This window comes from Dendrobates tinctorius, unplaced genomic scaffold, assembly GCF_039654945.1.
Source record: "Dendrobates tinctorius isolate UK_male_01 unplaced genomic scaffold, ASM3965494v1 ptg000022l, whole genome shotgun sequence".
Lineage (NCBI taxonomy): Eukaryota > Metazoa > Chordata > Amphibia > Anura > Dendrobatidae > Dendrobates > Dendrobates tinctorius.
In genome coordinates this window covers 50,864,510-50,886,515 of record NW_027361690.1, presented here as the reverse complement: position 1 = coordinate 50,886,515, position 22,006 = coordinate 50,864,510, and the positions used below count along the sequence as shown (strand labels likewise).

Sequence of the window (22,006 nt, the reverse complement as noted above, 5' to 3'; positions counted from 1 at the left end):
CATAAACCCTTTAACTTATATAAGGCAGAAGGTCTCCATTATCATCTGATGTTGTGTGCTCATATTCTTTGCTCACCTCTTAATTCTAGTTCCACAATGCCACTTTCATCTTCAAGTCCATCGATGACCTCACACTTGTACTTTCCATAATCCTCCAGACGTAGATCAGTGATAACCAGGGACACCTCATTGGGCTTCTTTTGATGTAAATGTACTCGACCCTTATATTCTCCAAAACTACGATGCCTTAAACCAATGGCCACTAGCACATCCTTCTCCTTGGTGTTATCCTTGTGGAGCTTGGCCCATTTGATGCGGAGTCTTCTTGGAGACTGTAGTTCTGGCTCATAGTGGAATGTACATGGCAGTGTGATGTTACCTCCCCGGTAGGCGAAGAGGGCATCTTCTGGAGTATTAACCACAAGTTTCACACCATTGAACTGAATTACTGTAACACAAAGCAAAAGTGAAGAAAATTTAGAGCTGGAATTACGATGGGAGGAATTTGGCAACTGCTGTACGCCACTTTTATGGCATAGAAAAGTTGTTATATTTTGTCACTTTTTATACTTTAAAACACCCCACTCCACCCATACATTAATGCCACGTTCACTCGTTCAGTATTTGGTGAGGTTTTTTTTACCTCAGTAACTGTAAGCCAAAACCCGGAGTGGGTGATAAGTACAGAATTGGTGATTAGACTTTTCCACTGATTGTTCCACTCCTGGTTTTGGCTTATAAATACTGAGGTAAAAAACTCACCAAATACTGAAGGAGTGAACGTGGACTGTGGATTTTATTTCCTATTCTTCATTCTACAGTGTTCATGTCTCCCTCTTCACACTTATCACTAACTGCATCGCACCTCTGAGGAGATTGCTATGAACCAATCTCCATAACAGCTTTCCTGATACCACGGCATACCAAATAAGGCGACATGTATAACTAAGGAGAGACTTAGCAACCTGGAGCCATGTTACTAATTTAACAGTTTTATTTCTATTATTTATAAAATATCAAATGTAATAAAACTTACATTACCAATGCACAAAATGCTTTACTGATTCCCGAAGAACATTGCCAGAAGTGCCTGAAACACTTGGCACAATGTCACTGACTGCTATTCCCATCAGTGACCACTAGAGGGAGCCAATTTATAACTTTAACAACTGCTAAGTTTACAGAATGGGAGCAATTCCAGTATTTCATTGAAATCCAGAGAAGAACAAGCAAATATTTAGGATTCTAAACAAAGTATCTATAAAGCTTTACAATTGAAGTGTGAATCTAGGAAAGTTGGAAATGTGCAATTTGTGTGGCAGATTCCACAAACTCAAGAAATGAGGGTCATGACTGGATAATAATTTTGTGCTACACCTAACCAGTTCCCATAGCTTACTTGTAACACCTATTGTTAGTGAAGATACATTTGGTTAATTCTCAAATATAACAATGGGTATATGGAAAATATTGCGAGTTAACTCTTAGGATGATCTCCCTCTTACCAAACTCTCCCCTCTCCAATCTGTCTTGAATGCTGAGCCAGGATCATATTCCTCACCAATCGTTATACTGATACCTCTACCTTGTGCCAGTCATTACACTGGTTACCTATCCACTCCAGAATTCAGTACAAACTTATTACCCTTACCCACAAAGCACTCCACGGCTCAGCACCACCCTCATCTCCTCCCTCGTCTCAGTCTACCACCCTACTCGTGCCCTCAGTTCTACTAATGACCTGAGGTTAGCATCCTCATTAATCAGAACCTCCCACTCCCGTCTCCAAGACTTCTCACGTTCTGCGCCAACTCTTTGGAATGCACTACCCAGGTTAATGCGATTAATACCCAATCCCCACACTTTTAAGCGTGCCCTAAAAACGAATTTCTTCAGACTGGCTTTCCGCCTCAACACAATAATCTATCTATCCCTGTGTTGCCCATTCAAAGTTTTTACCATAACCAGGTTCCTTGTATCATGTTTGCACATGCTTTATGCATTTAATAGCCCACTGTGTCTGTACTGTTCATATTCAGGATGATAACCTGTTCATGCAGCATTACATGACCACCCGATTCTTACACTATGGCTGGTCCGAACAATCAGGGCAACTGTTACCACCCACCTTTCGTGTCTACCTTTTTTCTCATAGATTGTAAGCTGGCGAGCAGGGCCCACATTCCTCTTGGTATCTGTTATGATCTATGTGATTATTGTTATGCTGTAATGTCTATCATCTGTACAAGTCCCCTTTATAACGTAAAGTGCTGCGGAATATGTCGGCTCTATAGAAATAAAATTATTATTATTATTATTATTATTAACTCTTATCATTTCAGATTTTTTTTTTAGCAATTCTTTTAAAACATGTTTTAGTGCCATGCCTGTGAACGGCTACACAAAGTATGTTTTACATTATCATTTTTATTTTTGTAGCACTCTGGCCAGTATTTTTCACCAGCTGTCTCCAACTAAGGAACAAGGCCAGGAAGCAAAACTAATGCCAATCCTAGCAGAATACCGACAGCGGCGTCTGATCCTCGTGCCAGCAAATCACACGACCACACCAATCTCCAGACAAAGAAATAGCGGAGACCTTGCTGCTTCTCGTCCTCATCACGATCTCACAACATGTTCATTATTGTACCCAGATCCTATGTAGGATCACCATCAGAAAACCTGCCTGAATAGCAGTCCCATAATATAGTCTGATAAATATATCAAAAACTCAGCAGCTTTTTAAAAAAAACAAGAGATACAAAAACAGACAAATCTTTCAGCATCAAAATCGCCATAAGAACGCTCTCAAAACCTCTATGAAAAAATGCAAGTAATCTAAATTAATTGGGGCAAAAATGTTGTAGAAAATCTGCAACATCAAAATCCCTAAAAAATACACATGGTGGGAAAGTAGCGTTAAGCAAATAAGTCCTCCAGGCTACAATAGTATGGAAAAGTAGCAATTGTGAACAAGTGAGAGACTCATATTCTTAGAATCAATAATATTTTGGTGGGAATCCAACTCCCAGGTCCCCCTTTAACCAGCTGATTGGTGGTCTAGAACAAAACCATTTGTGGCTGGGCTTAGTATTAGGCTGAGTTCACACGTGGCATTTTTTTCGCGTTCCCGCGGCTGTTTTAACCGCGCGATTTTGCCGCGAAAACGTGAAAAATAAGCATCCATGCATTCCTATGGGATTCCGCAATGCTGTGCTAATGCTGCGGTTTTTACCGCGGCGGAATCGCTTTGCGGTAAAAACCGCAGCATGCTCATTAATTTGCGGAATCGTGGCGATCCCGCACCCATAGGAATGCATTGTTCCGCTTACTTTCCGCATGTGGCTGTGCACACCATGCGGAAAGTAAGCAGAACATTTGCGGATGGTACCCACGGTCCGGAGGAGAGGAGACTGTCCTCCGGGCTTTAGGTACCATACCCCTGTAAAAAATAGAATTTAAAAATAAAAAATATTGTTATTCTCACCCTCCGACGTCCAGCGCTGCCTTCCCGCTTCTCTTCACGCTCCCGTTCCCAGTAATCCTTTGCGAAAATGCCCGCGATGACGTCCGTTCTTGCGGGATCGCGAAGTCTCACGGTCATTCGCGCGACGTCATCGCGAATTACCGCGAGACATCGCGATCCCGCGAGAACAGACGCCATCCCGGGCATTTTCACAAAGGATTACTGGGAACGGCTGCGCGGGACGTCGGAGGGTAAGAATAACACCATTTTTTATTTTTTTTTACATTTTATCTTTTACTACTGATGCTGCATAGGCGGCCTCAGTAGTAAGAAGTTGGTCACACTCGTCAAACACTATGTTTGACGAGTGTGACCAACCTGTCAATCAGTTCTCCCAGCGATGCTCCAGATCGCTTGGAGAACGCTAGCATTTTGCAAGCTAAATACGCTTGCAAAATGCTAGTTTTTCCGCGGGAAAATCGCGGGAATTTAAAATGCGATTTTCCCGCGGACTGGAATTCCGGAATTCTCGCGGTAATTTCCGCGAGAGTTCCGGTACGTGTGCACTTAGCCTTACTGTTCATTTGGCTGTTGTTAGCTGCAGCACCTAGCACAGCCACCAAAAAATGCATGGTGCTGGAGGGCAGCAAATCCTTCACTGTTTACAGCTCCATACCAGGTGTATTGACTAGTAGAGATGAGCGAATTTGATCGGGTCCCGGCTTATTCAGTAAGCTGTAGCACTTACCGAGTAAGCTGCATAAGGAACCTGGATACATGGAGCGTGCTGGCTGATCGGCGCCGCAGCTGCATATGTCGCGGCCGTGTGACAGTCACAGCACATTCATGGATAGCTTGTGTGTTGGGCTCTCCATGCATGTGTTGGGACTGTGACACAGCCATGACACATGCAGCTGTGGCGCCAGACAGCTGATCAAATGGCACACTCCATGTATCCGGGTTCCCTATGCAGTTTATTCGGTAAGCGCTACATCTCTGCTCTTTCTGCCGCTGAGAAACCTGTGATTCTATCATAAATGCTATACCTACATAATGCTGTCAGATTACATAACAAAAACCTGTTGACAGACTCCCTTTAAGTGAATATGAAGTGAGTTGCATTATCAATCACACCTACATTCAGAGGCGGACCTACCGCCCGTGCAGCCGGTTCATTGCATGGGGGCCCCATGCAATGAACCAGCTGCACGGGCCCCTCCAGCCTCACATGGCTAATTATTCATGCAAATTAGCCATGTGGACTTGAGCAGAGCCAGCAAGGAGGAGATGAGAGCAGCCTCCCTGCAAGAGGCAACTGGAGGGGTCTCACTCCTCCTGAGGCTGCATGCCAGCGCAGCCCAGTGCAGAGGAGCCAGCCCTGAGGGCTGAGGTGAGAGATCATCAGAGATCAGCCAGCAGCGTCAGTGCCATAGGGGAGGAGAGGAGGGAAGACAGACTGTCTGACTGTCACTCACACTGCCTGCCCTGTGGCGCCGGCCAGACGGTGGCTGCAGTTCAGCCGCAGGTCAGTGTGTGACATCACGTGTCTGTCTGAGTCTGTGTGGCTGTGCCGTGCCCTGCCCATAGCAGCAGCTCAGTCAGGAGGAATGTGCGGAGTGCAGACACTGTGACTGGAGACTGGAGTGTACACAGTGTGGATCCTCTTGGTCTGGACTCCGGCCTGCCCTGCCTGCCTGCACAAGGTAAGAGTACCGGAACTGAGCAGGACTGAGGGACTGGGACCGAGGAGGCAGGCATGATTTTGGGGGGCTCCTTGGGTGGAGGAGAAAACTGAAGCATGGCAGGCATGATTTTGGGGGACTCCGTCCTGGGGGAGAGCTGAAGCATGATGGCCTGGCAGCTCATGAATGGGGGGCCCCTGGCCTTGGGAGAAGCATGGCCTGGCTGCTCATGAATGGGGGGTCCCCTGGCCTGGGGAGAAGCATGGCCTTGGCTGCTCATGAATGGGAAGCCCTGGCCTGGGGAGAAGGATGGCCTGGCTGCTCATGAATGGGGGGCCCTGGCCTGGGGAGAAGCATGGCCTTGGCTGCTCATGAATGGGGGGGCCCTGGGGGAGATTACTGGCTGCTCATGAATGTTGGGCCCCTGGGAGAGAGGCTTGGCTGCTCATGAATGGGGCGGCTCATGGGGGGAGAAGAAACCTGAATCAGGCGGCCCACATAGAGGGAGAAGCAGCATAAACCGGGGGGGCACATAGGGCGAGAAGCACTATGCCAAAAGTAGACTGCATTTGGGGGAGAGCATTATGAAACAAAGGGAAACGGGGGTGCCTATACATATTACCTGGAGGCTGTCTTGGGCTATATGTATTATTTAGAGGCTATGCTGGGCTGTATATATTACCTGAAGGCTATGCTGGACTGTATCTATTACCTTAAAGCTATGCTGAACTGTATATATTAACTGGAGGCTTTGCTGGGCTGTATTATATATTACCTGGAGTCTGTGCTGGGTGCTGTATATATTACCTGAAGGCTGTTGCTATACTGTATATATTAACTGGAGTCTGTGCTGGGCTGTATATATTAACTGGAGGCTGTGCTGGGCTGTATATATCACCTGGAGGCTGTGGTGGGCTGTATATATTACCTGAAGGCTGTGCTGGGCTGTATATATTAACTGAAGGCTATGCTGTGCTGTATACCATATTTTATTTGGAGGCTGTGCTGGGCTGTATATATTAACAACTAGAGGCAATGCTGGGCTAGTGGGCTATATATGTTATTTGGAGGCTGCAACTGGGAAATAATAAATACAGCCCAGCAGCACCCTACAGATATTATAACCAGCCCTGCATAGCCTCAATATTAGATATACAGTACATTTACGGTGGGAAAATCCGCAGCAAAAATTGACATTGTGTAGATTTAACCGCTCTAAAAAAACGCAGCATATCCGCTGTATATTTTAGTGGCACCATGTAACGCGGATCTAGCACATCTGCAATTGCCGCGACCGGCCGCAAGCCCGATAGAGAATGAATGGGACTTCCCGGATCAGTGCCCTGATGAAGGAAAGCGTTCTTTCCGAAATGCGTTGGATGTTTTTTGGTCCTTTCTGCAACCCATACTTTAATTAGCCAGCAGCATACTTTGGACACGTGGCCACTCGTGGTACGCTGGAATCGGCCTCTACCTATCCAACAGCAGATTTGTAGCTGCTAATCTGGATGACCGGGATCTCTTTTGCAACTAATCGGCATGAGTGTCTCTTGTTTGTTATAGAGATACAGGCCGCACCGCTCTCCAGCATTGGTGTTTCACCTTGGACTGTATTTGAACACGTGATTGTAGCGTCACGCTAGGTCCTGCTCTCCTCATCTCAGGGAGCGGAGACACCGCAGTTAACGGAGATGCAGCACTATACAGTCTGAGCGCGGCTGAACACGTGCTATCGGCGTCACACCAGGTCCTGGTTTCTTCATTTCAGAGAACGGAGACACAGCATTTAACGGAGCGGCAATTACAGACCATAGGTACCGCAGTTGCTTGCTAATAGCTGGCTTTGGCTTTCAGACTTCTTTCGGGACTTTCAAGGTACTTTTAACATAGAAAGTTTATTTGAATTATTTGGCAGGAGATGTTGCCACTGGCCGGGGCAATCTCCATGTGAATGCAATCAATCTGCCATTCTCTCCGCAACCATTATTTGGTTACTCCTAGGAATTTCCTTATGGTTGGATGACATTTTAGCAATAACATTTTTCATTTATCTTAGGTGGTGGGATATACATACATTTTTTGATCTCTTTTTAAGTTCATTGAATATATTGTCAGCGTTTTAGAGATATAGCACTATATCTATTTTATATGCTTAAAAATTTTTTCCTATGAGATTTCTTTAGGCATATACAGTATATATGTATGTTGAGTAAATTGTAACTTTTTTTTCCCTCAATGCAGTGATTTTGTTTTTTTTTATTTTGTTTTAATAAATTTTTGAGTATAGTGAGGTTTTTGTGCGCGAAATTATTTTAATTTTATTTTGAGATTTGTAGATTTAACCGCTCTAAAAAAACGCAGCATATCCGCTGTATATTTTAGTGGCACCATGTAACGCGGATCTAGCACAACTGCACTTGCCGCGACCGGCCCGATAGAGAATGAATGGGGCTTGCCGGATCGGTGCCACAAGTCGCCCGTTAGGCGGCAGAGGTGCCGGATCTGCTGCTAGTAGGGGGGGGGGGGCCCGAAAAATTTCTTGCACAGGGGCCCACTACAGTCTGTGTCCGCCCCTGCCTGCATTAATATGACACAGTGTTCTTAAAAGCTTCCTGTTTCTCTATGCTCTCAGTGATGCTGACAGCATTGGGAAAGGGTTCTGCAGAGATCTGTAAAAGAAAGAGGGCAGTGTTTCTTGGCAGGAAAATAAAAAAAGTGTTGGAATATGTTTGGTGCAACAACTCCATTCCTGTCTATGAGTGTTTACTTGCTAAATTTGTATGCTGTTTATAAAGTTAGAACAAAAAAAACTCCCAGAGGCCCAAACAGGGAGAGCATGTGACTGTATTTCCTGTTTTCCTGTGTCTGTGTATGAGAGAAGCAGCCTGCTGTAAATGATGCACAGATAGAGACACACAAATGATTTATTTCTGATCTATTAAGCTTATCATATATTGTTCCTGACTGTTTCTGAATAATGAAGCTCTGTTGTCACACGCTTGGAGAGTATCCTGAATAATCCGCTGCCAACAAAAGGTTATACTCAAGAAGGAAAGCAATTAGAGAGGAAACACTGGATTGGAGTTGGGCTGGAGCATGAAATCAAGTGAAGACTTCAGCACCCTGGATACAACACACAGAGCACACAAAGCTCACATCTAGCATGTATTACAGGGAGAGACGCTCCCACAAGAAAAAAATCTGATACTTGAGTCAGGCTACAAACTGCATATCAGGGGGGGCCTAAAAATGAATGGAGACTGCATACTGAAAATTAGTGTAATTTAATTAACGGTAACCACTAACAAACATAAATATTTTTTTCCATGTCAAGTGTCCATAGCCTTTAAAGGAGCACTTTCATCAAAAATTTTATCATCTTAATATATTGCAGTCATCATATTATACAGCAGTGTGCACTTACAATTGCTCATTTTGCCTTTCTACCCAGCTAATTCTTCTGTTTTCCATTAGGTCTATGACATCACATGATAACTGTCTAGCTGAATCCTTCTAAGCTCTATGCAGAAACAAGAAGTCAATTTTCCCTGTATGAGTCACGAGCCTTTGCAAAAGTCCCTGGCAGGGGCAAGAGGGGGCAGGTGAGTCAGGAGTTGAAGAGGAGATGATAAATGCAGGAACAAGAGACTTCCTATTTCTACATAGAGCAAAGAAAAAGAGAAGAATTAGCTGGGTAGAATGGCAAAATGAGCAATTATAAGTACACAATGCCATATAATACATTGGAATATATTGAGAGGATAAAAACATTGATATTGAATTAACAAGTAATTTCCAACATAATTTGTGAGTCAGCGTATTTAGAGATCTGTTTGATGTTGGTGAATGGAAACAAATTACAAGAGAATTAAAACCGATTCTGACCTAGAATAATGTTTTTTCTTTGAGCTGGACATTACATTCTTATAGTTCCACATGGCTGGGTGCCCATTAGCCAGGTCTCAATCCTTCTCAGCCCTTATGCACATGTACGTCACTTGACAAATGGTAAGCTTTTAATACTAGAGGTCAGGACCATCCCGAATAGGGTCACCATGATGTGGTGGGATGGCTTTTACAATTTTTTACCAAAATTATATTAACTAAGCATCCCATATTATTTTCTTGCACTATAGCTATTTATTTGTTTACTGCAGGGTGTTAGCTTATTTTGTTTTTATCTTGAGCTTTGTCTATTTATTGGCCAGTGTGAATATGTGCCTACACTCTGCATGCACACTAACATATTCCAGTTCATCTCTTTAAGATTTTGTTTGTTTTTTTTTGTTCTCTATTCAGATAAAGGTGTGGCTTCCCATTTTCTTTGAGTTGGACTTTAATTTCATCCAGTTCCCCTTGACTGGGTGTCCATTAGCTGTGCCTCAGTCCTTCTCAACCCTTATTCACATGTACGTCACTTGACAAATGGTAAGTATTCTAATATTAGAGGTTAGGACAGTTCCAAATATGGTCACCTTGACATGGTGGAATGGCTTTTACGGTTTATTTTTATCAAAATTTTGTTAACTAAGTACCCCATATAAATTTAATGCAATAGTGCTATTTATTTGTTTACTGCAGGCTGTTAGTTTATTTTGTTGCTTTCTTGGATTTTTCTAGTATAATGTTTGACAACTTTATTTTATTACAGTAGGTTATATTGTGAAGGTTAGAGCTACAGGTCTTCAGTCCAGTGCATCATTATAATTTTAGTTGCTGTGTGCCAATTACCTGATATTTGTCATATGATTGGATGAAGAGTCGCCCATGATATGCCTACAATAAGGATCTACTCTTTATACATATGATTCTTTCCTGTAAAATCTGCATTAGTGACAAGCAAGTTTTTAGCGTTGTGATTTTCTCAATCTATAAGGTAAAGTGGTTGCCCCCCGTTAGAGAGCCTATAAACTCATTTACATTTAATTCATATAGAAATCTTGTTGCTTTAGACTAATACCACAAATACTTGAACCTGAACAAAGCATACAGTACAGTATATCCATTCTAGAACTGAGATGTGCCCCAAATATCACGGAAGAGGTCAATGTGCACCATTCTGGTGATAAATGGCACTCGTTCATCATTATCCTCTTTTCAGTGTTTCCAGGGTTATTTCTTACTGTAATGAGTGTTAGAAAATGCTGTCATTGCTGAGTGGCAGCTTGACATATCGCCATCGTTGTAAGAAGGCTCAGCCATCGCTGCAGTCTATAAAGTATACTTCACACGTGCTCATTACCTGTCCCATCACAGGTCTGATTCTCAGGAAACGGCACAGTCTAAGTCATGATTAGTGGGAGCAGCAGCAGCACTCGTAAGTGACTGGACTTAATCCAAGAATTTCCTGCTGAAGGGAGATGAACACCTTACTTCTAACTACAGAGAATCAATACATCCATGCAAACAGGGACCATATTCACCAGAGGGGCATTTACTCTGCTTGTCTGCAGCTGTTTATGACACAATGAAGGTGGCACAGACACAGGGCACATTGTGCCGTCAAGATGTTTGTTAGATCTACATACTGTGCATAGAGCAAATATATAATATCATATGCCAGCTGGGGAAGACTGGTATTGAAATATTATTTTATGTGTTAAAGGATTGTGTATAGAGAGCAGGATGGTAGCAGAAATGTAGGAAATTCAGTGTCATACATCAATAGTAAATAAGAAATTAGGAAACTTTGTAATATATCTAATCAGAGAAATCTTCTTTCTCCTACTGGACTAATCTTTCATTCTCAAAATTCTCAATTCAAAGGTAAAATCTGTCTTCACTGAATACAGATTTCCCCATTGCTGAGATAAGTAAAGGCAGTAGGTGCTTATAAAGGTCTATAGAGAGAAGAGGGAGGAGGAGGCAGACACAGACATTCTACTGCAAAGTCTCCGGAAATAACAGTCTGAAGACATCTGACAGTCATCTGCAGACTTGTTAATCTCAAGTGCCAGTGCCGAGTGGGCGGTCATGTGACTGCAAGTATGAGATTTGCATACTTCCATCCGCATTTCGACTAGACGCGTCCGGCCTCGCTCAATACGCTTGCGTTGAGCGAAGCCATGCAACTGTGGTCGGCACATGACTGCATGTATACAAATCACATACCTGTGGTCACGTACGCAACACCAGAATTGGAAAACCCTTAAGGCCCCGTTACACATAACGATGTCCCAGCGATCCCACAACGATCCGACATGGATGGGATCGCTGGGACAGTGTTAGGCTGATCGCTGGTGAGCTGTCACATAGACAGCCCCTCCAGCGATCAGGGCCAGCGAGCAAGCTGGTTTCCAATGTAAACAGCGGGTATCTAAGAGCCGCGCGGCTCTTGGATACCCACTGTTTACCCTAGATACCAGCGTGCACGCTGGTTTCCAACGTAAACATTGGGTAACTAAGAGCCGCGCGTCTCTTGGATACCCGCTGTTTACCCTAGATACCAGCATGCTAGTGATCTTGCTGTGTTTGACGGGGCCCTTACAGTGCTCACTGTGTGAGATGTGAGGATTAACAAGTATGCAGTCACAAAGAGTGACTGCAGACTTGTAGCCTAAGGCCAGACAGCCTCTTCAAAAGGAACCTGTCAGCAGGATTTCACCCCCAAACTATTTCTATGTTCATGTAGCTCTGTCAATGACATGTCCAAGAATTCCATTACTTACACAGTCCATTCCTCCATTCCTGAGAAACCAGTGTTTGAATTGATATGCAAATGAGACCGAAGAACTTTTTGTAGTTCTGAAACCTCTGTCACTCCAGCTTTATTCCCCACCCAGGGCCACCTTCTCCTGCCAGATTGACAATTTCTATACTGTGTGACTTCAGGCAAAGGGGTTGTTAAGCAGGAGGAAGCGGTGCTGGACGGGGAATGGAACAGGAGTGAAAAAAGCTTCAGATCTACCATAGTCCTTCAGCCTCATTTGCATTTCAATTCAAATGCTGATTTCTCATTAACAGTCCATGTGGAATGAAATGTAGCACAGAAATTAAAACGTGTTATGTATTAAAGATGTTCAGAAATAGAGATACATAGCGATGAGGGACATAGATAGCTAGAGGGACAGAGATAGATAGAGTGATAATGTGTGCAAACTGTAAAGCGCTGCGGAATATGTTAGCGCTATATAAAAATAAAGATTATATAAAAATAAAGATTATTATTATTATAGAGAGCTAGACAGACACTGTTTTTGGAGTGTTTTTATGTAGCAAATAATTTTAAAAACCGGTGTGGGGTCCGCCCTATTTTTTTTTAAAACCAGAGCAGATAAAGCAGTCAGATGAGGGCTTCTTTTATCAGTCTGGGACAGTCCGTGGTTACTCAACCCTCCCCAGCCAAAAAATAGAAGCCCACAGCTGCCCCAGAATTGGTGCATCACATTAGATATGCCAATTGGTTTTGTGCAATTTGGGTAATATATAGGGTTGATGACAGCTGTGATTTGTCAAAAAGCCCTGGGGTTAATAATGGAGAGGTGTCAGTCAGACACCCCCATTACTAACCCTGTAAGTAAAAATCAATAAACACACACAAAGAAAAGTCCTTTATTTTAACTCTTTCAACCAGTTATTTAACTATTTAACTCTTTCACCAAGTTATTTCCCTAAAAAACTCACCCGCAGGCACGCTGTAATCCATATCAATGTCTCATAACGATCCCCGACTCAGTTACATCCGGAGACTGCTATGAGTGGTGACATCAGTAATGTTACCACTCACCATGGCCATCGGACCAAACTGAGAGTAGCAGAAGAACCAACAGCAGTGAAAACTGTTGATGTCATTAAGGTTACTGCAGTTCAAAGATGGCCAGCTCACGCGCAGAAGACAGCGAATGACCTGGCCAGTTTTGACCTGCGGTAACCTTAAGGCTGTGTTCACACGTAGCATTTTTTTTGCGTTCTTTTCACGGATTTGCCAAAAAATCCGCTCAAAAAACGCTTCACATTCATTTCTATGCATTTTGCACTTTTTGTGCATATTGATGTTTTTTACCGTGAAAAAAACGCTTTGCGGTAAAAAACGCAGCATGCTCATTAATTTCGCGGAAAATTCCACTTTTCTAGCTATTTTATATGGGTCTGGAAACGCGCGGAAAAAAGCGCATAAAAAACGTGCATTTTTTTCGCAGAAAACGCGCTGAAAAAAACATGCGTTTTCTGGGAAGGGAGTCCGGTTTTTATGCAGAAATTTCTGCATACGTGTGCACATAGCCTAAGGGAGTCACTGACGCCGATTCTCATGCTAATCTCATTGTGTTCCGGCGGCCATGGTGAGTAGTAATGTTACTGATGTCACCGCTCATCACAGCCTCCGGATGTAAAAGAGTCAGGGAACGTCATGTGACATCTATCTGGATTACGGTGGACCTACGTGGGTTTCTGGGGAGAAATATATTTATGAAAGTGGGTGTCTGGGTTTTTATTTTAAAATAAAGCACTTTTCTGTGTGTGTTTATTGATTTTTATTTACAGGATAAGTAATGGGGGTGTCTGACTATTTTAAAATAAAACACAGACACCCTCTTTCACCAAGTGGTTTCCCAAAAAAATTACACGTGTTCACGTATTTGGTAAACATTTCCTCCGTGCTGCTGGAAAAAAGAACATGTCTGCGAGTTTTTCACACGGACACATGGTCCATGTGAAAAAACTGACATGTGCGCACCACCATAGAAAACCATTGGCGTTTGTGTGTCCATATTTGCGGAACTTAAAAAATGGACAGCACGCGAACCAAAGAAATGGATGTGTGAAGGAGGCCTAACTAAAAAACAAAGCCTTTCTATGAACAGTGATAACCTTATATAACTCTGAACCAAATATAAGCATAATATATTATAGTAGCAGATTGCGATAATCCAACACCTATTATGGTCTATGTAGGTATTTTTTAAAGGGAACCTGTCATGTCCCCAAAAGTTGATAACCAGCAGATATAGGTTTAATAGCATTAATAGGCTGCTTGGCCGCTTTACTGAGTGCACGGCTCCTGGGAGAAAATGAACCTTAGCCCTCCTGACTGTCTCCTGTCTTCAATCATAGTGGTGTTCTGGCGCTCCTTCAGTCACAGTTCAGTATACAGTAAATGGCGGCTGTAAGCACACACTGGCACTTCGATTGACAGTTCACGGTTCAGTGCATCTGTGCAGAGCAAGCTGTCAAAGTGCTGGGGTGTGGTGACCGCCGCCGATCACTATATACTGAGCAATGACTGTAGCTGCTCCCAGCACACCTCCATGAATGCCAGAGCTTTTTTTTGTGTTTGTTAGACCCATTTTTGGCCCATGTGTCGGTTTTTACAGACCTTGCTGCATCAATTTTTCTCATATGAAAAAAAATCTTAGCTTTTCCTATCCAATAGTAAAATATGGACAGTACATGGATGACATCGGTGTCCTATCGGTTTTTCTCAATGGCCATTGACTTTCATTGTTGACTTTGTTCCGCAACAAGGATCAAGATGGAACAAGTCTCCATTTTTCTTTTTTTCTTGCTGACAACGGGTCTACAGAAAAAAGGAAGTGAAAAGGCATGTTCCATGTAATTTGCCTTGTGCTCTATCTGTAAAAATAACGAATATCACATGTACCAACAAATCTGAAGTGTGTCAGAGCCTTAAATTGAATATATATATATATATATATATATATATACACACATACAGTATATATATATATATATATATATATATATATATATATTCACTTTAAAAAAAAAAAACATCCACAATAACACAATATCATGCGATGAATCATAATTAAATGCAGCGTTTCTGAGGTTCCTACCGTCTCCATTGCCGTTTCCAGATTTGTTATTCAGGATATGATCATAGTAGAAACCATTATAGAAAGGAAGGCAGTGACAAGTGCCGACCAGTATGAGGAAGACCGCTATTCCCGTCTGCATGGTGACTTACTAGGTCTGTGCTCCAGATGAACCGTCTCTGAAAAGAAAGACAAAACAAGGACGTAACATTTGCCAATTTATATTCTTCCTTAAAGTTGACGTTTTTCTTTACCTTCCATTATCAAGACTGCCCTAGAGATGTAGGGCTATTTTTAACAATCAAGTGCATTAAAGAGAAACTATTATCAGAAATTGACTTGTTTAAATCAGGTTTTATGTTACATGTATTTATCAAAAAATAATGCCAATGTTTTTTCTGTTCATTTTAGAAACTTTATTAACAATATTATACATTTTACAATTTTCACACTGACCATGGGTGCTTTTTTAGACCACACTTAACCCCATCTTTTGTATTGAAGAATATAATAATAATCTTTAAAAAGCGCTAACATATTCCACAGCATATTACAGTTGGCACACATTATCATCGCTGTCCCCGATGGGGCTCACAATCTAGATTCCCTATCAGTATGCCTTTGGAATGTGGGAGGAAACTGGAGAACCCGGAGGAAACCCACACAAACAAGGGGAGAACATACAAACTCTTTGCAGATGTTGTCCTTGATGGGATTTGAATCCAGGACTCCAGTGCTGCAAGGCTGCAGTGCTATCCACTGAGCCACCATTCTGCCCAACTCTATCCCTAATGGGAAAATGGAAATAAATGCATTATTTTTATTTAACTATTTTTCCCTAAATAAAGGAGTGATAAAGGGGGGGTTTGATTTACTTTTTTTTATCTTGGTCACTGTGATAGACCTTATCACAGTGATCAAAATGAAGCAATAGGAAAAATTTCCTATTGCTGCCGGGTGCCGGCCGGCAGATCTCAGCTGGCATACTGCACATGCACCTGCCATTTTCCCCCAGAAGAAGACGCCAGCGACCCGGGGGACTTCACAGGGGGTTGCAGGGACAACTGAGGTACTGGGGGGGATTGGAGGACCCTATTTCTCTCTCTGAATTTGACTCTCTCTGCGAGTTTCTCACAAGTATGACCACGGCCTAATAATGGTGATCGCAACACCAATCAGTAAAAACTGAACCAAATCATGTTCTCTGGGGTCTTTGCTCCCCCCGGTAGCCCAGACTCCGGAGGAATTCCGACTCTGGGGGGGCGCTATACCCTTATTCCTCAGTACTGTTAAATAACGGCGCTGTGGTTTAAGTACCCTTAATTGTTGCTGTTAAAAGGCGTATTGGCAGTTTTTATGGGGTTAAAAGTATACCTTGGTTGATGAAATCCATCTTGTGGTTGTTGGTTAATCTTTATTTCTAGTGTTCAGTTAATTAAATTCTCGTGCTTCGGGGCAGCCTGTGGGCAGGGCTTTATGTGGTGCTCTGCTTACATATTCATCAGTATGGGCTTATGACAGTTCACTGATCCCTCAGTGACCTGCTTTTATTTTATATATTGAATATAATATGTTTTGAAAAAAAAATTCACATTCAGCAGGCATATCCATTGAATTATTTTATTTGGTGATATACATGTATTCAGAAAAAAAATTCTCTCTCAAAATGGTGCCAACTCACCTGCGCAGTAGCATCTATCGGCACTCCGATAGATGCTAATGCCGGCGCCATTTTGCTAGAATAAAAAAAATGTCTCCACCAAGATGGTACTGGCGGAGCCTGCGCAGTAGCATCTATCGGCGATCCGATAGATGCTACTGCACAGGCGCCGCCGGTGTCATTTTGATAGAGGAAAAAAAAATCTGTTTTGACCAAGAAGGCGCTAGCGGCGCCTGCACAGTAGCATTTCTCAGATCGTCAATAGATGCTACTGTGCAGGCGTGGCTGGCTCCATTTTGAGATAGTTTTTTTTCTTATGAAGATATGTATATCATCAAATAAAATACATGGATATTATAGATGCAATCATGCTACAATGCAGGCACTGCCGCCTGCCTGCTGAATGTGATTTTTTTTTTCAAAACATATTATATATTATATTCAGAATGTAAAATAGGGGACAGGTCACTGAGGGATCATTGACCTGTCATAAGCCATACAGATTAATATGTAAGCAAAGTACCACATACAGACCTCCCACAGGCCACCCCGAAGCACAAGAATTTCATTAACTGAAAACTACAAATAAAGATTAAACAACTACAAGACAGATTTCATTAACAAAGGCATAATTGCAATCAGTATAACGGCCCCAATGTGAAAATGTCTGTAGGTTACTCAGCACAATCCTGCTGACAGGTTCCCTTTGATAAAACTTTGAAGGCCATGCTTAAGAAGGTCAAAGAGAAAGACGACCGAGACTGGGTCTGTCTACTGTTACACCTGTTATTCTCCATCTGAGAAGTCTCGAAGGCCGCCACAGGCTATTTGAGCTCGTTTGAGCTATTGTATGGCCGACACCTTAGTGAAGTCCTCGACATAGCGAAGCAGACCTGGGACGCATAGGCTAGACCTTACAGGAGCATGATCGAGCATGTCACCCAAATGCAAAAAAGGATTGCTGAAGTAATGACCATTGTGAGAAAGCACCTCCTCCAGGCACAAGAGGCAAAGTGATGAGTATACAATCTGTCAGCAAGGATGAGACAGTTCAACCCTGCAGATCGGGTACTATTACTGGTACTCATGGCAGAGAGCAAATTTCTGGCCAAATGGCAGGGCCCCTATGAAGTTGTCGAAAACATTCATGGTCAATTATAAAGTCCACCAAGAGGGGAGTAGAAGGCCCTACTAGGTGTACCATGATAATCTGGTCAAGACATGGCAAGTCCGACGATGACGTGAAAGATGTCAAAGTGGCAGAGATGCTCTCATCTGCCTAGAAGCAGCAGTGTTGAGAATTGCTTCATCAGAAGTGAGACCTGTTTTCAGAGTTCTAGGTTGTACTCAGGTCAAAAAAACATGAAGACCTCATGGAGCCTCATGCCCAGGTGAATTTGAATTCATAGCGGATTCCTGAAGCTCGCTGAGAGGCAATCTTAAAGGAGGTGAAAAGAATATTCAAGAGCAGCTGGTCCAGTCTCATTGTCTTGGTGCTGAACCAGATGGAGAATGGCGGGTCTACAATGGCTACCGGAAACTGAATGGCATTTCTAAATTTGACACATATCCAATGCCCCACATCGACAAGCTCATTGAAAGACTGGGGCCAGCCCGGTAAATTACCACTCTAGACCTCAGAAAAGGGTATTGTCAGATTAAGGCAAGCAGGGTTTTCCATCAACACGAAGAAATGTGCCATAGGGATGGAAGAAGCCACGTACTTGGGATTTGTCATAGGCAGGGGCGAAGTCAAACAACAATTCAAAAAGTTTAACGCAATCCTGAATAGGCCACAACCACTTTTAAAGAAACAAGTCAGAGTGTTTCGGGGCATCATTGGTTACTACCGTCAGTTCAACCCTAACCTTGGACGGACCTCTTTAAGGGTATGAAGTCAGCTATGGCCAAATGGTCTTCGGAATCTAAGACAACATTCCAGGAGCTGAAGCTAGCCTTGTCTAATCGGCCCATGTTGGTGGCTTCGGACTTCTCCAAGGAGTTTGTGGTTCAGATGCACACATCAGATGTCGGATTAGAGGCCATCTTGTCTCAGGAACAGAAAAGCGAATAATACTCGATTATGTACCCGAGTCGGAAACTGTCTTCCTTCAAGAAAAACTACTCTATCGTGGAGGAGTATTTAGTCATCAAGCGGGAGTGGAAAACTTTAAGGTACTACCTTTTAGGCAGGAAGTTCAGGTTAGTGTCAGACCATTTCCCGCTAAGGTGGGACTGGCTGCTCACATTTCCTCAACCCATAGCGTGGCATGGCAGATATAAGGAAATCCAGCTGTATCATTTTTGATCTGTGTGTGCAAGGTGAAAAGACCTTGCTTGTGTGTCTCAGCCTCTGCTAGAGGCTACATCTAGGACTGACATTTAAACTGGGGAGCCCGTGTTATGTATGGACTGTTTATTTTCCCTTTTTTGTTTTGTTATACCTTTCTTGCCCAAAAGATGCTGTCTTGTTTTATTAAGCTGAATGGTTTATGGACATTTAATAAACCAGATGTTTGTTTGAAACAGCTAATCGGAGCTGTGTGTGCACCAGCAAGGAACATGAAGAGATGGCAGGAGCACTGTAAGATCAGGGCCCACCCACTGCACTTGCATCTCATTAGCATATAATTTCAACTATGGATTTCTCTAAAACAACAAAACAGATCTGTACAAGAAAGGTAAGGATTTACTCAGCATTCTAGTGCCAGTGCACACCAAATCCTGATGACAGGTTCTCTTTAAATAGGATTTTAAAGTTAGAAAAAATGGATGGTTTGGTTTTCTACCAAGCTGATAGGGTGTTGATGTACTCGAACATTACTTTATGAACTTTATCTTCATGTCTAGGAGCAGATTTCTAATTGATGTCTGACTTCATTGTATACAACAGAGATAGGGCAGTGGCAATGTACTTACATTCCTTACAGATTACAAAATTAAAGGGCTCCCCAATGAATTAAGGCAAAAGACCTGCTCTGGCTACTAATTTGTCAGCCTATTATTCATCTCTAAAGGTTCTTTTAAAATATGATACACGGTAATGATTAAAGTCAAACAATTAGTCTTATGTATTATAGTGAGAACACCTGGACTTTTTATTCACAGTTCTGCAAAATGATCAGGTCAAATTCAGTAATTCTAGGCACATGGAGGAGCAAAGCAATAAATATATGCACAGAAGTAAAACATGAACAACCATACACTACTGGTCTATAGAAGGAGGCAACAAAAGAGGTCCATTAGTAGTGGGCAGCACAGTGGTTAGTACAGTTGATTTATAGCGCCGGGGTCCTGAGTTCAAATTCCACCAAGGACAACATCTGTAAGTTGTTTGTACATTCTCCCCGTGTTTGTGTGGATTTCATTCCACACTTCAAAGACATACTGATAGGGAATATGGATTTTGAGTCCCAATGGGGACAGTGATGATGGTATTAATGGTGCCATAGAAAAAATAAGAATATAGTATGTTCCTTCTCTGTACACAACCAATTAAAGTAACTAGTTTGTATTTGGGATTGATACTGTGTGTCACTTTGAACATAGCTTATCTTTGAAAAGATGTTTTTACTGTTGAAAAACTACAACAAAAAACAACAAAATGACTATATAACACTAATAGACTTTTAATGTAGTCCTCTTACTCAACTACTCTACTGAAACTCTGAATTTGGGACCACCATTCTCATAATTGGTGGATGGAAAGGGATCAGAAATGTATTATCTATCCACAGGATAAGTGAAAATTGTGATTATGAGAAAACCTTTTGCCTATTGGTGGAACATCATTGAACAGCGGTTTCATATCTGTAAATATAACACATTTGCACGTTCTGTAGGTCACTTGATTATTGAATTGTTCTTGCTATCCTTTAAGGGAGTTGCCCTCTTTCTGCCCCATGAATCCCCTGCCGCTCCTCCACCCAGGTGGCTGTGTCCCCCAACAGTCTGTCTTCTCTCCAAAACTGGATGCTGCAGCCAAGCAGAGATTGTTATCTGTCTCCATCTGTATGGTTAGGTTGCATTCACACCAGTAGATAATCGGAATGAATGCTTGTTCCCAATTATCTGCCTGGTAAACGTGCCAGTGATCACCCAACAAACCCTTGTCTCTCAGGTGATCAGATCATTGCTATGTGCCCACATATGCAGAAAATTTCTGCATGAAAACCGGACTCCTTCCCAGAAAACGCGTGTTTTTTTTCTGCGCGTTCTCCACACGTTTTCTTGCGCAAAAACATGCGTTTTTTATGTGTTTTTCCCGCGCGTCCCCAGACACATAGAAAATAGCTACAAACGCAGACTTTTCCGCAGAATTAATGAGCATGCTGCGTTTTTTACCGCAAAGCGTTTTTTCGTGGAAAAAAGGGCATCAATATCCACAAAAAGTGCAAAATGCATTAAAATGAATGGGATGCTTTTTTTTAAGCGATTTTTTAGCATTTTTGCCAGTAAAAATGTGAAAAAAACGCTTATGTGGACACACAGCCTTTTGTCACCACTAGTGTTGAGCGATACCATCCGATATTGAGAAATATCGGATTGGATTGGATCGACCGATACCCAAAAAGTATCGGGTATCGCCGATTCCGATCCCGGAAGTCCCATTCAAGTCAATGGGACAGAAATATTGGAATTAAAAAAAACCCTTTCTTTACTTGCACATCCAGTTCGGGAGGGGGGAAGAGTGTGGGCGGTGCGTGGGCGGAAACTGGGCGTGTCTAGAGACTATTTTTTTACAGTGGCGGAGGAATACAGTGCAGAAGGATACCTACCGTCATTGTGTTCCTGGAGCCCCGTAGAGAGCGGTCGCATCAGCTGATGCTGCTGTTCTCCATGGGAGATCGGCGTGGTACATTCGTGGATTTCTGCGGATCAGGGAGTATATTGCTTGTTTGTTATTTTCATATTTTTCCACAGATGACACTGGCTTCGGGGATCAAAGTGACACATGATGGTGAGTATGTACTCTGTGTTATATGTACTGTATGTCTATATGTATGTATTGTATGTAGTATGTATGTGTGTTGTATGTCTGTAGTATGTATGTAGTATGTACTATGTATGTATGTTGTATGTATGTAGTATGTACTATGTATGTATGTTGTATGAATGTAGTATATATGTAGTATGTATGTGTTGTATGAATGTATGAATATATTGTATGTAGTATATATGTAGTAAGTATGTTGTTTGTCTGTAGAATGTTGTATGTATGTTGTATGTATGTAGTAGGTATGTATGTTGTATGAATGTAGTATATATGTATGTAGCATATATGTATATATGTAGTATGTATGTATGTATGTTGTATGAATGTAGTATATATGAAGTATGTATGTAGTATGAAGTATGTATGTATGTTGTATGAAAGTAGCATATATGTGGTATGTATGTATGTTGAATGAATGTAGTATATATG

The 22,006-nt window shown here is 42.3% G+C and overlaps 1 protein-coding gene across 1 annotated transcript in view; it reads right to left on the bottom strand.

Annotated features, from left to right (window-relative positions):
• The window catches only part of HAPLN3 (hyaluronan and proteoglycan link protein 3), a 69,252-nt gene that overhangs the window by 27,958 nt on the left and 19,288 nt on the right, over positions 1-22,006 (bottom strand). The window contains exons 2-3 of the mRNA XM_073568709.1: positions 14,943-15,100; positions 77-448 (exon numbers count right to left, since the gene is read on the bottom strand). Of these exons, the coding sequence (XP_073424810.1) occupies positions 77-448; positions 14,943-15,063 (493 nt within the window). The 5' untranslated portion in view covers positions 15,064-15,100. The remainder of the gene's footprint in view (positions 1-76; positions 449-14,942; positions 15,101-22,006) is intronic.